Here is a 17,333-nt window from a genome sequence, read left to right on the forward strand (position 1 = left end):
TTTATTTTCCAAATTACACGAAACGAGGAGAGTTCAGCCCTAAAGGATATGATTTGATAAAGTTGATACAGTAATCATAGATTGAATTCTAAGATCAGTGATAACATGCAGGCAAAGTATTTAACAGACATGTCAAGGACAAAAGAATTTCAGACAAACTTTCTATAAAGATCACTTGACGATTCGAGGATCGGTACATGATGATGGTGAACCAATCAGAGAGTAGTTTAAATCGCAGCTAAAGTATGAGTGACAGGCGATTGGTGGCTTCTAGCCAATCAGAGAGCAGTTTATATCGGAGCTGAAGTATGAGTGACAGGCAATGGGTGGTTACTAGCCAATCAGAGAGCAGTTTATATTGCAGCTAAAGTATAAGTGACAGGCGATGGGTGGTTACTAGCCAATCAGAGAGCAGTTTATATCGCAACTAAAGTATGAGTGACAGGCGATGGGAGGTTACTAACCAATCAGAGAGCAGTTTATATCACAGCTGAAGATGAGTGACAAACGATATGTAGTTACTAGCCAATCATAAGGCAGTTCATATCGCACCTGAATCATAAGTGACACACCAGAGATGATCTATTATCTAATCTGAGAGTAGCTTCTAGTATGTATAGAGAGTAACTTATAGTATCTTGAAGTATGAGTGGTGAGCGATAGATAGCCAAGCAGAGAACAGATTAAATTACGACTAAAGTACGAGAGGGTAAGCATACTTGATAGCCAATCAGAGTGCACATTATATTACAAGTGAAATATGACGTATGCTATGAACTTTTAGCCCAAACTTTGTTGATCATAAAGACAACTTCACTCTAGTTTTGCAGGATTAAATGACAAGTTTTACATATACTAATTTTAAGAATAACAATGTCTTTCATTTTCCTAAGTGTCCCCAGAACATTTTTTTTCTTTTAACGAAAAAAAAAGCGCTTTGAATGTCAACCTGACTGACACTGCCAAAGCTTGATACTTTATCTAACTACAGTTTCAAATTCTAGTCTTTTTTCCCTTCGTATCTCCTGTTCCTCCGCCAAATCATCCAGATCATCTAGATCATCCACTTTGGGCCCCACATCATCTTCCATTAACTCCGACTCAAACATTTGTTGCAGCAACGTTTCTGCGTTCTTCTTTTGCTGCTTAGGCAAGCAAAATCTAAGCCCCGAGTCAATGACAGACTCTTCTAAAGATAAAGTACTTTTAAACTTAGCTTCAGATGATGTTTCTATCGAGTTTTCGTCATTGAAGAAGTCTTTGCCAAGAGGTCTTGTAGTGGACTCGGCTCTCTCTTTTATCGGGGACCTGTAGTGAAAAAATGAGTTTCGCTTAGACTGGTGCATTGTGGTCTAGCTTGGGTACAAACACCTTTTATTCATCATGTTTAAAATGGTGTTGTTTGTACCCAAGCTAGACCACAATGCATTCTGTTCATCCAAGTCAGAATAGACCTACTACGTATGGGTTTACACATGCGTGCCCTTCGTTTTGTTTTGGTTTTGGAGATCGTACTCGAGTGATAGTTCGATGTTGTGCAACACGACGCGGCGCGCACAAGATGCAACACCTTTACCGCCATTTGCATTGCTACGCGGCCACCCTAGACAAAAATCGCGACGTGCACTTTGCAATAGTCTGCCGTCAATCAAACACGTTGACGTCATTTACACGCGTTTGGATCGGCCCGGATAGGCCCGGTGAGTGTGGCAAGTTTTGGCGCCTTTCGAATCACACACGCGTGTAAATGATGTCAACGTGTTTGATTGACGGCAGTCTATTGCAAAGTGCACGTCGCGATTTTTGTCTGGGGTGACCGCGTAGCAATGCAAATGGCGGTAACATGACTACAATCTAACCAATATCATACTAAGGTATATACAATCTAACCAATATAGGTATACAATACTTACGAGCCAACTCCTACTCCTTTTTCTTCTATTTTGTTCTCAAATGCAGCCGCGAATTTCCCATGAGAGAACGAGTACTCCAGCATAAACGCTTCTAAGATGAATGCTACGAATATACTAACAAGAAAATGAACCAAGTCTTCTGTAAAAAGTTTTAATTAAAACATTTCATGGCAACTGAACTTATACACATTATTTGCATCTCTGAAATACGCGTAGGACTGAGACAATGGTGATAGATATGAACACGAGGGCAGTTTTTCCAGTATGAAACCCGTATTATGTAAAATTTCTAGTAAAGGGTTTTTAAATTTTGATTTGATTTTATAAAATATTTGGGATACTACGCGCGCTATGATTGGTCGAATACCATGTTTGATGAGAGTATCAAAGCACGCTATCGTCATTTTTAATCTATCGAGCGCGCTCATTGGTCAGTTTGAATTAGACGGCACGTAGGGATAGTTTACTTAGACTTTGCTTTTTTTCGATCTTTTCGCGCGTTTGTTATTTTATAAAACCGATCAAAAACAGTTTTCCGTGTTTGATACTCTGATCAAAACACTTGGGATGTTGGGAGAACACTCGAGAAGCTGGAAACCACTCCGCTACGCGTCGTGGTTTCCTACGCTCCTCTCGTGTTCTCTCAACATCCCGCGTGTTTTGATCAGAGTATCAAACACGGAAAACTGTTTTTGATCTGTTAAACACAAAATGCCCTTAGATAACAGATGTTCAATACGAAATTGGATGCACTTCTCAAAAGGACCAACGAGCCTCGTTTTGATGTTGATGAGCACCAGTCACCCACCAATCTCGCAGAGATATGAATATGGTGTATGATTAAGACTTACTTTAAGACTACAATGACGCATATCAAGTGGAATGACATGAAGTAGACCCTTGCTGCCGTGTTTGTCACCAGTACGAACCCCTGTGTAATGACTGAGTAGAGTCAAGAAAGATATCATGGAAACAAGAAGATGAAAGTATAAGTAAACAAGCGAGTAGACAATGGAATGAAGGAAAGAAGAAGAAAGGAATAAACAAACTAGGGAGGGAAGGAGGGGGAGAGGAAGAGGAGAAGAGAAGAGAAGAGAAGAGAAGAGAAGAGAAGAGAAGAGAAGAGAAGAGAAGAGAAGAGAAGAGAAGAGAAGAGAAGAGAAGAGAAGAGAAGAGAAGAGAAGAGAAGAGAAGAGAAAAGAAGAGAAGAGAACAGAAGGAGAGGTAGGGGAGGTAGAGGAGGTTAGAAAGAAAAACGTAAGAGAGGAAAGAAAGAGAGGAGGGAAGGAAGGAACGAAGGAAGGAAGGAAAAAGTGTTATAATTTTTGAAAGGATACCATGCCATTGATTCACAACAGTCAGATCAAATAATATTTTGAATGATTTCAAAACATCATTGAAATTATTATTGCAGTAGTGGTCAGCGAGAAAGTCGGATCCTTCGAGTTTGCGATTCCCACAGAACATATTCGTTACATTCCATTTTACCGATGAATTCCCGTCAGGGTAGCCCTGCATTTTGACCAACCCTGCGAAAATCTCCATCCCCATTATAGCATACACATAGTAAAGTATCTGTAATTAAAATAAAGATATGTGTCAATTAATCATATAAGAAAAATATTACGATAGTCAGTTGGCAAAAGCATAAGGAAATTTGGCTAGCACGTCTCTGTTGACATGTCGTTCTTTTGGTTTCGCGCGCAGTGGGAGAAGCACCCGTCCAATGAAGAGACCTCCACTCGTGGTGGCAAGTCCAGGAATCAAACCAGATACCTCAGAGGTGAGTGCACTGTCCCTACACCACCCTTGATCCCTATTTTGGGCTGCCTGTGGAATGGAAACAAGACTTGTATACTTACAAACATGATTGTGCCATATATGGATATCGCTGGGCCAATTTGCATAAGGGTGCCTATGATCACCTGAAACCTGAAAATAAACAGAGAATGCATTTAAACTGTCTTTAAACCTTAGAAAAGACACAAAGGAAAGAAGGCGGGTGTAACTTCTCACCGTTTTACGTTCCCGATGATTTTAACGAGTCTGAGAACTCGAAGAACCATAAGAAGATCAAGAACACCTTGACTAGATTGGACTGGAAAATAGAACCATCGAGTGTAAGCAAAATAGACCCTTAAACTAATGTCAAACGTCGAACTCCACATGAGCCGAACCTAATGGCATCAAAGACCGCCTTGTTATCCATTGTTTCAATTAGGTTCGGCTCATGTGAACTTTGACGTTTGACCTGGGTCTGAGAGTAAAGACGTGTCATTCTCTAGAGAACGATTTCGAATTCTTTGTTTAACGGTTGCGCATGAGAATTAAGACAAATGGATATCAATGGATACAACTAAAACAAAGAATCTTATTCTCAAGATAATGACACGAGGTCTGAAAGAAAACCATTACGCCCAAGCAAAGGAGTTTATCTAGAGCAAGGGTATTTGGAACTTGTCAGGCATTCAAGGTATACATACGGGAGCTATAAGACGACTCGATGATGAGCGCGATGGTTGCTGATCCGATCACAAGAAAGTCAAACCTGAGGACCAATAACATGTAGGTTCGTATAAGATTATGGATTAATAGCTTTGGAAAGTCAGTATAAATCCAGGCCATATGTACTGGTCTGATCACCATATATCATTACACGTGGAAAACACGAGGATCATCTGATGTCACGGGATTGGCGTTGTCTCTTCTCTCTTTCCTTCCAGTCTCATTCCGCCTCACTGGGTCTCAATTCTCCACTCCAGTCCTTGAGAACTTTCAAATGCAGCGTTTCTTTCTTCCCACTTATATTGCATACGCGCAAGAGAGCTTTTCATGCACAAGGGACGCCTTGACAGGTCACTTGCATTATAGCGTTATTTACTACCACTACCAGAATCCCTTGCACACTTTCTTTTGTTCCGAGTTAATTAGAACTAGTTGTCTTACTATTCTCATGAAGGAATACAAATTTGAATAAGAAAGAAAATTCAGGAAGCATTTTGGTAATGTTAGTAAAATGAAGCCATTTTACAGCCTATTATTTTGCAGATATCGGAGACTTAGGATGATCCTTTGGTAAGAAATAAAACGTTCTCAAGACAAATAACAAAAATGAATAGGGGACTTTCGATTTTGCAAACAAAGTACTGCGCGTGGAGTCAAAATCGAAAGGAAGAGCAACGGGACGCGAAAGGATAGTTTGATATCCATGAATATACAAACTATAGGACTCACCAGTTCCAAAAACTTCGGAAGAATTCCTTAAAACCAAAAGTGTAGAATTTCAGAAGAATTTCCAAGTTGAAAATAGCTAAGAACAGAATTTCTAGGTCGCTGGAGTCGAGAGCGATGAAGATGGCGTTAGTAAAGATCACCAAGTCAAAAAAATAGACGAAAAATCTGCAACAGAACACAATAAAATACAGTTTGTAATTGCTTCTTTTCCTCTCCCTTTCGGTAATCTAGTCTGTAATCTATGATTGTTAATGTCCTTTAGTGTAAATGAATTCATAAAAAGAAAAGAAAAGAAAAAAAAAAAAATATATATATATATATATAAACTACAAAGAGACTTGAACCTCCGCTGGACCTATGATATTAGTACCTATGACAGACGATTTGCTTTAATTTGTTACTAGCATAAGACAGGTAAATCTTTGGCATCAATCTCTCCAGTAAATGGACCTGTTCGCTGACTTCCAGTATCTCGACGTTCAGCAAGTCAGCGATCATTGAGAAATTCTTCTTTCCTAATAAAGAATATTTCAAAAAGTGGTTATTACATGAGATGCCTTGACAACATGTCTTATAATGCAAAGGTGATGGAGAACATTATGTTGATTTCCAATAAAACAAGTCAGTGCTGTGTTGTAAATACTGAACGTAGTGATAAGTGGTGGTGGTGGTAGTGGTAGTGGTGGTGGTAGTGGTGGTGGTGGTGGTAGTGGTGGTCGTAGTGGTAGTGGTGATGATGGTGGTAGTGGTGGTCGTAGTGGTGGTGGTAGTGGTGGTGGTAGTGGTGGTGGTGATGATGGTGGTAGTGGTGGTGGTAGTGGTGGTGGTAGTGGTGGTGGTGATGATGGTGGTAGTGGTGGTGGTAGTGGTAGTGTTAGTAATGTGTCGTAGTGGTGGTGGTAATGTGTTGTACTGGTGGTGGTAGTGGTGATAGTGGTGGTAATGTGTCGTACTGGTCGTATTTGTGGTAGTACTGGTAGTGGCATACTATTGCCTATACATGCCTAACAACTTCATACTTATCTTTGTCTTATCTTTTAAATTACAACTTTGAGCATTATACCTATCATCCCCTCTCCATTGTCATCCAGCACTTGCCATAACAACGCTACTCTCGCTTTACTCCAGCCGGGACGCACCTCATGCATCAACTCAATAAACCTTTCTTCCGTCACTTTCCACATGTTGTTGTCCCAGATTTTAAGAACATCAAAAGCCTGCTTTAACTGTCGACGTTTTCTGTACACAGTTTTGCGAATTTCATTCTTCAAAAACAAAGAAAAAAATGACAGTTGTAAGTATCTTATCTTAATACCTCAGTTTCATGTTCTCTTTGCTCAGCCTTAGTCTGGGTTGTGCGTTATAATATTATGCTATACAATGGACCTTAATAAAAGAAAAGAACACATTTGTACACAATCGAGGCTAAGACTGAGCAAAGGCGAACTCGAAATGGGAATATTATATTCCCAGTGGTTAAATAGTCTTACCTTTAGATGTTTTCGGTAATTTTTGTAGACGACAGCCAAGAATATACTGACAAATATGTACATGCATATTACGACAAATACGACAAAGAAGAGCACTGACCAGGCATTGTTGTCGTACGCGGGCATCCTTTACAAGAAAAGAGAAATGAGCAGAGTTAGGAGAGGTGAGAAGGAAATTAAGGCATAGCAGAGTAGAGCAGAGCAGAGCAGAGCAGAGGAGTAAAGAAGAATGACTTACCCTACATCTGGATTATTAGCTGTCGTGGTCAACACATAAAGCGAGAAGTAGACATCAAAATAGCCAGCAAAATATGGTTTTCCATGAATGTCTTTGATTCCCCTAAAAAAAGAGAAATAAAACCAGAGATCACTTTTCTCATCCAACTCCTCCCTTTCCGCCTACAAGGCCCTTACTCAAATTTAAACCAGGCCCTTAACGTTTGCAGCTGGAATAGACCTCTTTGCCGTGGGTATGTTTCTCCTATTTCTACATACCATCTGCTCATGTCATTCTCTGAAGAATGAGATTGTATTGCGTCCATAGTTATTTGCATGTCTTTTCATGCGCAACCGTTAAACAAAGAAATGATACTGTAGGGAATGACACGTGGTCTTCAATGTTAAAACAATACGCAAAAGGTAAAGATGTCTATGAAGCACCCAATTACTTTTTTCCAAAGAGTTTTACTCCCAGCAAAGAGAAGAGTGCAATCATCAGCAACAATAATATCAGGACGTTGGCAATCTCTGGCAAAGTACGGCGAATATTCCTGACGGCTCGACGAATCTAACGTAGGGGAAATCAAAAGACCGTGAACTTGATAGCTTATGTAAGAGCATATTATGAAATATATATTAAGATATATTATATTGATCTTTTGTAAGAAATGAGTCATGTTTAATTCTGGAAAGTAGACAGTGCACTTTTAGGGAAGCACGAGTAACTGTGGGATTCTAATGCGACGTCTCTCACCGCGGCGTCATGGATTTAATCCAATCCTCAGTGTCGTAGGTGACCAAAGTTGCTTCCTGGTTCTCTCCTGTACTTTGAGAGTTTATCTCCAAGTTCTCATCTATTCATCATCTTTCATCTGTCTAAAACTAATTCTAAAGTGCAATCCTGTCATAGAACGAGGGTCATCTGGTGGCTGGTTCCAAAGTCATATGTGTTACCTTCGCAAAATCAAGGACGATTTTTGTACCCCTCCCCCTCCCCCTCCCCCTCCCAAAGAATGACATCTCCACTCCTGTTAGAGACTGATGAAAACAGCTTCCAACAAGTATCGTCCCTTTGTAGAACTAAAGGTTGATCATGAAGGGAAGGGAGGGGGTGGGGAATGGAGGAAGCAAAACAGTGACTAAAATACAGTGAACGTTTCAACTAAAGCAAGCCTGTGAATTCTTACCTGTCGGCCTTCACTGAGATTGATTAAGAACAGAGGTCTTAATGCTCGTGTCCATCTGATAGAGTGTGCTTTCAAATTTGCCTCTTGGAATATCACATACATAATCATATCTATAAAGGTCATCTGAGGAGAAAGTATGATCATTTTAATTTGTAACCATAGAAACAAAACATGTAATAACATGTGATAACAAGGTCTGAATGCATGGTTTGGCAAAAATTTATTCCTAGAACTAATTGCAAGATTAATGCTCATTCAACTAAAGTGCAGGGAAACAATACTGCCACGTGACCGTTGGTTTTCATATATGCACAAATGCAAGGACCTGATATGGCGCACATCTTTAACTGCATCACATTCAGTCTCCATGAATGCATAAATAAGCATACTTTACATACCCAACTTGCATAACATGCGAAGTTTGCAGGATATGTTTATCTTCAGTAAACATGAGAACAAGTGACCAAAATGGAAAAAGACACAATTTTCAGTGACTTGAGGCTGCTTAAGACTAGTGAGAACTATAAAACATGATATCAGAGCAGAGGGACAAGGTACAGTCATGAACAATAGCAAACACATGCTAGCATAGCCAGCATGCAGCTGGACTTTTCTCTCATACACTTAACACACAGTTATGTTCATATGTATGCAGGCTAATGCTAGTATGTTTTACCAACATGCCTGGTATGACTGTGACCATGACTGTGTCAAGTACTAGCACCTTCATTAAACAGACAGAAATCTTGTGCACTGTGCCTGGCTGCAGACATCATCAGCTCAGCGCTGACTGACCATGTCAAGCTTCGGTTTACTAGAACAACAATCACAGTACCCCTTTCATATCATTCTCACCACAATAATCAGCAGCAAGATTAGGTTCTTCTTGTCTTTCCAAAATTTGACCCCAGCAGCGAAAGACCAGACATGAAAGAGACGCAGTGTAAATACCAGGAGGCAGAAGTATTCCAGAATGAGAGTTGCCTAGAAAAATAAAATTGAAGAAACAGCATCAATAGATTAATGGGGCTTCCTTTTGATCTTATATGCACCTATTTCGAAGAACGTTGTCGCACCAAGAGTCTCAAGTAACAAGCCTAGGGCGCAGAGAATGTCAGTACTTTTAATTATAATCAGATTTATTCATGGTTCATGCAAGTGGCTATAGGTCTACACCAATTATCATCTCAAGCAGCCTTGCTTGGAGCAATTTGTGAAGTCAATATAAATGAAAATGCACCATGAATAAACTAAATACAGCTAAAAGTACCAGCGTTCTCTGCGGTCTTGGCTTGTTGCTTGAGGCTTTCGTTGTGACGATTTCTGAAATAGGTGCATATGTTGTGAAGATATCTACTAGAACCTTTTAACCTATGAGTTGTATTCATAAGAAGCCCACTTGAGAATTTTTCAAGTAACACAGCAGAATGAGATCATATCACCACAAATTTATTTTGTACTTTGACACAAATGATGAAACCAACTAAAAAAATCATGTGATCCCAAGAAGACACTACCCCCTTAAAACCTTGGCTTCAATCAATCAATTATTTTTTAAACCCTGAAACATCTGGGTTGTTCTTAGGTCACTCTCTCGTAACACAGCTATGTATGTCTATGTATGGGTCTATGTATGTGTTATTGACTAAAAAGGTCTTACTTACCCAGTAAGGCAAAGCAAGTCCTGGTACTGCTGGCTGCTCAAATAATGCCAAAGATAGATCAAGGCAGACAAATAGATAGACAACAAATATGAGGACCGGTTTATTATAAATCTTGTAACTCCTACATGAGAAATAATGATGCACTGCTATTAGTTTATAACAAGACAATTAAATAATATGTCCATACAGGTGGTATGAGTACTTGTTAATTCAACAAATCATGTTAACCTTAGTTAATGATTAACCTATTATATCCGCCAAAAGCAAGTAAACAATTGCAAGCCTAAGTCAAATACTATATGCAATGTCATTGGCAAGAAATACTTACCGTAGTTCTCTCGGAGAAGTTTGAAAATATCCATTCCCGCCTTTACAAGCTTCTTCCACTAGAATACCAGCTAGCAGTACTTCCTACAAAGTTAGAGAACGGTTATTAAATGAGATAAGCTCCCTAAAGCCTACCACGAGTTAGTGAATAGCTTTGTTAAAATATGTCATAGACTGGTAAATCTCTTAATAAAGGAGGTCAAATGGCCGGGTTATGAGTTGCTCATGAGTTTAGAAAACTCTAGTACAGAAGCTGCAGCTTTACAGAGAGTTGTTACAAAGCACAGAACGAACTCACCGAGCCGTGCACGACTCGATCCTTGTTGCGGTCTTCCTTTGGAATTGGGTCGTTACGCAAATCAATATTAATAAATTCCGTAGCAGGGGTGAACGAAACTGCCCTGAAATGTTTACGAATATCTGACAAAGCATCAAACTCGATGTCATTTTCCATTATTGTGAAGTAATAATTCCATGCAAGAGCGCCAGTGTCGGACGTCCGGAGTCGATGTTAGCCGATATCTCCTCCGTGCTCCGGATGATAATGATCTGCACACCCAGCCCCCCTTAGAAGACAAAAGTAACACCCTTGGTTTGATCGGTTAGTTTGGGATACCTGTGTCGCGAGTTACAAGAAAAAATACAAAACTCTACTCTGGAAATATCCTTTTGAAAAGAAGGAAAAAGAGGATTTCGATATAAAAGATGGAGAAAATTGAAAAGTTATTTTATATTCTTTCAAACAGCCTACCCTACCCGGGTGGGTGAGGGGGTATTGCATAACCTTAGGTCAGACAAGGCCAGGCTACCAAGAATCAAAATATGGCGTCTACAAGAATCTTCTGTTGTGGAAGAACTCTCCTAAAACTTCGACATTTTTACCCCTCTCATAAAAGATTTTGCTCTCAAAAGTTACTACAGACAAAATTTAATTATCAAAGAACTCGTAATAGTGATTTATATCGACGTTTTGGGTCTACTTCAACTGGCGAAGGAGAAGATAGTGAACGACTGCTCCACATCAGTGAGAAGTGTGTCCAGGTATACTGTAGAAAATTGTTATATATATATATATATAACTTGATCATAATTAGGAGTTTAGCTACCTGTTCCTTTAGTTATTCAGTTCTGTATTAATCAGATTTTGCGTGGAAAGAATTGTTAAAGTAAAACTTATCCAGGTAAACTTCATATCTCGGCTGTTTTATCAGTTATGTCGTAGAAATTCTGGATAAACCTTTTAATTTTTTTAGCAAATGAAGAAAATAACAGCTGATGAAAATGACAAGGATAAATTTTTGAGAGTGTTGGTTGAAGGTGGAGGTTGTTCTGGTTTTCAATACGTCTTCAAGCTGGATAACAAACAAGAAGATGAAGACAGGTAGGTAGGAAAGAACGAAAAGAGGAAATCATTCGCTTTCGTCTTTCATGTGCCTCAAGGGTTATTCTCCAGGGCCTGGTTGAACAAAGGGTGGATGCTGTAGGGCTATCCAATGGATAAGTTGGTGCTGTAATCCAAGTAATTTATCCATTGGATAAGATTCCTTCATGCCCACCAGACACAGCCAATCATAGCCCCGGTGTGATTCTAAAGTTAGCCAGACTGACCGTATAGAACTACACCACCTTCTAGTCTAAGACTTGCACCACAGTAGCAGTCGAAACATGACGACCCACACAACTGCCATGGTCATGAGACAAATGAATAAGTATAATTTTTGGATAAGATTTATCTGTCGGATAGTGCTATCCACTCTTCATACAACTAATAATAAATAAAGTAAATAATAAATAAATGGGATTTAACAGTGGCATTTCTACAGAGTAGCTATTCATCCACTGTAATTCCAATTGGAATTTAAGAGTCGATTTTTGCAGAGGGAGGAAAGCCGGAGAATCCTGGAAAACCCTCAAAGCACAGAAGAGAACCAACAAACAACTCTACTCACATAGGACACCGAGCTCAGCGGGACTCGAACCCAGGTCGCATTGGTGAGAGGCAAGCACTCTCACCACTACGCCACCCATGCTTCCAACTGGGCCCAGTTTTTCTGATTTTTCTCCTTCCATGAAAATCAACATGCAAGTTTAGAGTTGTCTAAAAGAGCAGTGATAGTGAGTGTGCAGTATGTCTCTATAGTCTCTAGGGAGACTGAGCAATGACTCCCTGCATCACTACATAAAAATAAAAAGATTTAAGATTTATATTTTATCAATTTCAACTGTCTCAAGTTTTTTCAGAACAAAAGTATACCTGTATAATGAAATTTAAATTGAAACATTCACTTTCCTTTTCAGAGTGTTTGAAAGGGAAGGTGTCAAGGTTGTCGTTGATGAGGCTTCGCTAGAAATTATTAATGGATCAACTATTGATTACAAAGAAGAACTCATAAAATCCGCTTTTGCTGTCGTTGATAATCCTAAAGCAGAAATGGGCTGCTCATGTGGAGTGTCATTCTCTTTAAAGTTATAGTATAAAGAAAATAATCTTTAGTGTAAATATTTAATAGCCTTTCTAAGAATAAGTACAATATGAAGTTGTTGAATGGGGTTGAAAATTTTGAGTCTCTCCAACCCAGGGCAAAGTCCCCTTCACAGTTCCCTGCCCCATCTTGAAAGATAGCCATGCCTTTCAATGGTGAGCTTGCAATGATAAAGACATGAACAATAATTGTCCAAGATGTTAAAAAAGGGTCTCAATCATTGCAAGCTCACTGTTTGTCTCACATCGATGCAAAGGCACGGCTACCTTTCAAGATGGCGCAAGTAAAGGGACTATGAGGGACTATTTGAAGTGCTAGTTAAAATTGAAGTGATATTATGGTCATTAAATCCTGGGGTAGAAATATTTCTATGAGTGAGTAACCTTGTTACTGGAAATCATGATAGGGATGCCCTATCAGTAGTTTACACTCACCTCACCTGGTACCTCAATTCCTAGACTTGGCACGCCACATGTAAATAGAGCTTATTGGGTCTCTCCCTTGATTTTAACTCTCCTTCTCCAGCTTCTGCAGTTTTAATTTTCTATCTGCAAAACCTAACAAGCTAAATTCCAATTCAATGCTTTGGTGCTAGTGTCACATGGTATAAATCGTGTTGGATTGTGTACAATTACCAAAGAGGTTGGACATTGTTCTCGGATTTCTGTACAAATGTACTGACTTTTGAACAAATCATTAACTTGGTTTGTTTGTGTTCCTCTAAATATTAGTAAAAAAAGCTTCAATCAAGTTAGAAAAATTATATTTTGCTTGTATTTAGGAAGCCAACTCAACAAATCAAGTAAATGATTCATTTAAAAGTCAGTACATTCGTAACAAAATCTGGGAACAATGTCTGAACTTTTTGGTGATCATAACACAATCCAATTAAATGTATATGATCTGATGGCTTGTACTGAAGTGGTAATTAAATCTATGAGTTAGCTGTGCACTGACTTTGATCAGCCATGTGAAGAGTTCCTTTAATAGACCAAATTCACAGCTTTCCCATTTCAGACCACGTCATTCCCTAGAGTATATTTCCCTAGTTAATGGTTGCACATGAGAAGACACATGAATAAGGATAATATTATACAACCTAAAGAAAGAATATTATTCTAAAGAGTGACATATGGTCTGAAATGGGCAAAACATTATGCACAAGTGGATTTGGTCCATTTGTACACACTGCCTCACTGTTTATTGTATGTATGTTCATAATCACAATGAATAATAATCATTATTAGTAAAAAGGTAATACCTAAAAATTATTGATACTTTGACAAATAAATAAAAGATTCAATTAAAATAACCATATGTGACATGAACACTGCACTCTTTTTTGATACTTTAGTAGTATAGGGGATGGGGGTTCCAGCGCAACGACCACCGGAGGATTACCCGTCTAAAGTACCCCCCTCGATTCGTACCGCGATTACCCGCATCCCGTGTTTATGTAAAATATGTTAGTCTATATATGGAGTGCGAAGATTGTAAAGAGTTTGCTTATGATTTCTGTGTAAAGTGCTTGAAACCCAAGTTTGTTACCCCACCACCAAATAAGTATGTTTGTTGTGACAAGAAAATGCAAATAGAAGACGACACGTCAGCACAGTGTTACGAATGTGGTAAGAATATTCGTAATGCCGTACCAAATGCTACCAAAGAGCAATATTACGCCAATGGAGGTCGTAAGAAGACCCCATACAAAAGAATAAAATACTTCCGAGACTGGATGAGTCATATCCAAGGTCTTCGGCCGGTATATTTAGACACGCAGAAAATCATAGACCACTTAGAAGAGCCAACCCCACAAAGTCTACGGAAGACATTGAAAAAATTAAAACTAGGGAAATATTACAAAGCTATTCCTTATCTTTTGTCTGAAATTACCGGTAAGTCTATTCCCGAGGTTTCTGATATGACAAAAGCCGAGTGGATGTTTTGTCGGCTGGATAAGGATATTCCTTATTACCCTGACGTAATCTATGAAATATTTTACAAAATTGACCCCAACCATCCCCTGTTAGGATGGATTCCAAGAAGATAGTGGACGATTACGTCATATGTTTTCAGCCAATCAAAACCTTCACAATTTTCCTTCACATTTGTGAAAACGTTTCACATTTGTGAAATAGATTTGTGAAACTAATCTGCATATTTTCTAGACTGACGTTCGATATGTAAATAGAATCCCGTCACGCTCTTTTCGAAGCAGATGTTTACTGAGCAAGCTTTCTTTGAAGCTCTTCTTTTGCCTCCTGGTAGATCTTTTTGCGAGATTCCTCGGAAAGATCTTTTACGACTGTTTTTTTATTCCTTATGTCCGACTTTAATTTCTCGTATTTGTCTTCTTCGGCCAGAATAAGCGAGAATTCTACGTCGTCTATATTTCTGTCACGCAGAGCCTTTGAGACAAGGTCGGTAATTGTATTTACTTTAGCCCTTGACAGAGCTATTGTCGTGTCATGCTTGGATATTTTGCTTGACAACTGTTTCATAATACCCGTAGCAACAGCCGAGATAATACCACAGGCTGCCCCAACGCCGGCCAAAGGAACTCCAACGATTATTCCCGGCCCAGTAAGCGAAGTAGCAACGCCAGAGCCCGTTAACACAACAGATATGGACCCTGAAGTTATCGCAATCTTATGTAGCGTACTCCGGGCTCTGACGTACTTTTTTCGGACTTTTTCGTAGTGTTTTGTCTGCCCTTCCAAGTAAGCCAGGATTAAGTTAGCTTTGTTAAGCCTAAAGTTTTCAGCGTTTAGTTCGTTAGGACCTGTATCCTTAGTGGTAGCGTGATAATTAGGAACATCTGGGTACAACTGAGGTGCTGAAGGTATAACATCCATTATATATACTAATGTACGACGCTTTTGGGAATGATATTGAGGAGCAGCCACATCACGACAACAGGGATTATGCCAACTGGAGAGCATTTAGGAAGATGTTTCCGCATGCAGACCCTAGTAAGTTCGAAAGAAGACCCGATGGGATTTACTATAACGGCGAAAGAATGTACAGCAATACGGACTTGGAGCCGCATGAGGAGAGGAAAAAAGCACAGCATTTGCCAATAACGAAGGAGGTGCCCGTGCATAAAGCGCCCAATTTTCCTAGAAACTTATTGTTAACCACGGAAGATTACCCATTTTACGATGCTGAAGGTGGTGTAAACGACTTTGAAACGATGGTAACGTTCCTGAAGATTTCAGTGGGTAGGCAATCATTTGATGTAGTAGTAAGGAATATCTATGGGGATACAATGTTAAAGCATACGTCGGGTAAAGAGGCCAGGGAATGGTTAGCAGGACCCAATATGCGATATTGGCCGCAGCAGTTAAACTTTGCTGTCTGGGCTGCCACTAAAGGTTGTGGCGTTGCCGCGGATATGTTTCACGTTCCAATCATGCGGTTTCACGTTGCCTTTACGGTAAGGAGGTTGTTGAAGGAGCTTAACGTACCTTTACCGGGAGATAAGGTATTTAATCCAATGAATAATCGATATAACACCGCAGCCCTAGAAAGGTTAATTAATGAGTTCAAACCACAGCAAAGAGACTTTCGGTATAAGGAGGGTAAGACGCATGGCCTTGGCATCGTTTACGTTTGGGGTGCCAACGGTGAGAAGCCGGTCGATTATGGGCATCAGAAATACCCAAGTAATGAGTTAGAGTTCGGTGATATGGGTGGTGATAAGAGCAATAATTCATTAATTACCAGAATCCAATCGAACTACCTCGGCACTTGGGATCCATTCGTGTTGATGAAAGGAAAAGGTTTAAGGAACCTAGCCAGGATTAACCGCAGCATTGAAGCATTTGTGTACTGCATCTTAGGAGCGCAGGTAAATACCCGCAGTCCCATCGTTGGATCCCAAGGTGCTTCGCGGGAAACGCAAGAAGAATTCCTAACTTTATTTGAGTCAGCAATAATAGAGAACGACATATCCAAGTCGGTGCAGAGATATCAATTAGCGGTGCAGCAGTCTAAAGTGCGACTGGATTACGCTTTGTCACCTGGTTGTTGGTTAATGCCAAGTAATTTAGTTATTAACACCAATTCCGTTGTGGGTTATAACAACAAGCTGCAGCGAGCTACTAAGGATATGAAGTTTGGGGTGAATGACGTGAACTCTGACATGACCAAGGGCATTACTCACTTCGTAGAGAAACCAAAAAAGGAGCACACAGAAAAACCATTAAAAAAGGCGTACGTGCCGCCAAAGAAACCAGTAAAGAAGGTTACCGAGGAATATGACCATAACTTACTAAAAGCCGGCCTAGCAGCTGCGAGCATTGGTCTGAGCTATTATATATGGCGATGAACAACCCCTACGTAGCTGGAGTAGATTGTGTTTATACGACTTACACAGGCGAGAAAAAATACACCCAGGCATCTTGGGTTGATGTCACGGGCATGTCCGTGAATTTGAATTACTCAGGAAAGAAGTTAATCCTTTGTAGTATTTGCATTGGCACGAGCAGCCATGCCAACGTCGGCTTTAGGTTCCTGGATGAGAATGGTATACTGCAGCCTATGCGCGCAAAAACGAACAACAGGGAGCCAGTGCATTTTTCCGTAGAGCCCAACCCTAACAGCACTGAGAATCTATCCGTTTGGACTTTCCATATGGTTGCCGACTGCCATGGGATGGTAAAATTACAAATGCGTGTAGATGATACGGGAATCATCACCGTGAATAGCATACATGACCAAAGAGACCAGCTCTATAATCACGCTACCATTAGCACTCTTACGGTATTAAGTATATGAATCCACATGTAAAGGAAACCCATCATGTTTTCCATTT

The 17,333-nt window shown here is 39.8% G+C and overlaps 2 protein-coding genes across 2 annotated transcripts; one reads left to right on the forward strand and one right to left on the reverse strand.

Annotated features, from left to right (window-relative positions):
• Positions 1–10: 10 nt before the first annotated feature.
• LOC116300859 (two pore channel protein 1) lies at positions 11–10,548 on the reverse strand. The gene is made up of 18 exons (XM_031709820.2): positions 10,333–10,548; positions 10,036–10,118; positions 9,708–9,828; positions 8,899–9,027; positions 8,044–8,166; positions 7,306–7,424; positions 6,876–6,977; positions 6,638–6,764; positions 6,211–6,412; positions 5,518–5,662; positions 5,148–5,312; positions 4,397–4,461; positions 3,930–4,011; positions 3,776–3,845; positions 3,251–3,488; positions 2,765–2,855; positions 1,914–2,027; positions 11–1,308 (listed from the first exon to the last, which is right to left on the reverse strand). The coding sequence occupies exons 1-18, from the start codon at positions 10,486–10,488 to the stop codon at positions 978–980; spliced, it is 2,463 nt and encodes an 820-aa protein (XP_031565680.2). The 5' UTR covers positions 10,489–10,548; the 3' UTR covers positions 11–977.
• A 308-nt stretch (positions 10,549–10,856) lies between these two features.
• On the forward strand, positions 10,857–14,029 carry LOC116300851 (uncharacterized). Its single transcript, XM_031709810.2, has 3 exons — positions 10,857–11,075; positions 11,288–11,415; positions 12,333–14,029. The coding sequence occupies exons 1-3, from the start codon at positions 10,857–10,859 to the stop codon at positions 12,505–12,507; spliced, it is 522 nt and encodes a 173-aa protein (XP_031565670.1). The 3' UTR covers positions 12,508–14,029.
• Positions 14,030–17,333: the final 3,304 nt, after the last annotated feature.

This window comes from Actinia tenebrosa, unplaced genomic scaffold (assembly GCF_029948245.1).
Source record: "Actinia tenebrosa isolate PJP-AT-01 unplaced genomic scaffold, QUT_ActTen_1.0 PGA_scaffold8__29_contigs__length_14323225, whole genome shotgun sequence".
Classification (NCBI taxonomy): Eukaryota; Metazoa; Cnidaria; class Anthozoa; order Actiniaria; family Actiniidae; genus Actinia; species Actinia tenebrosa.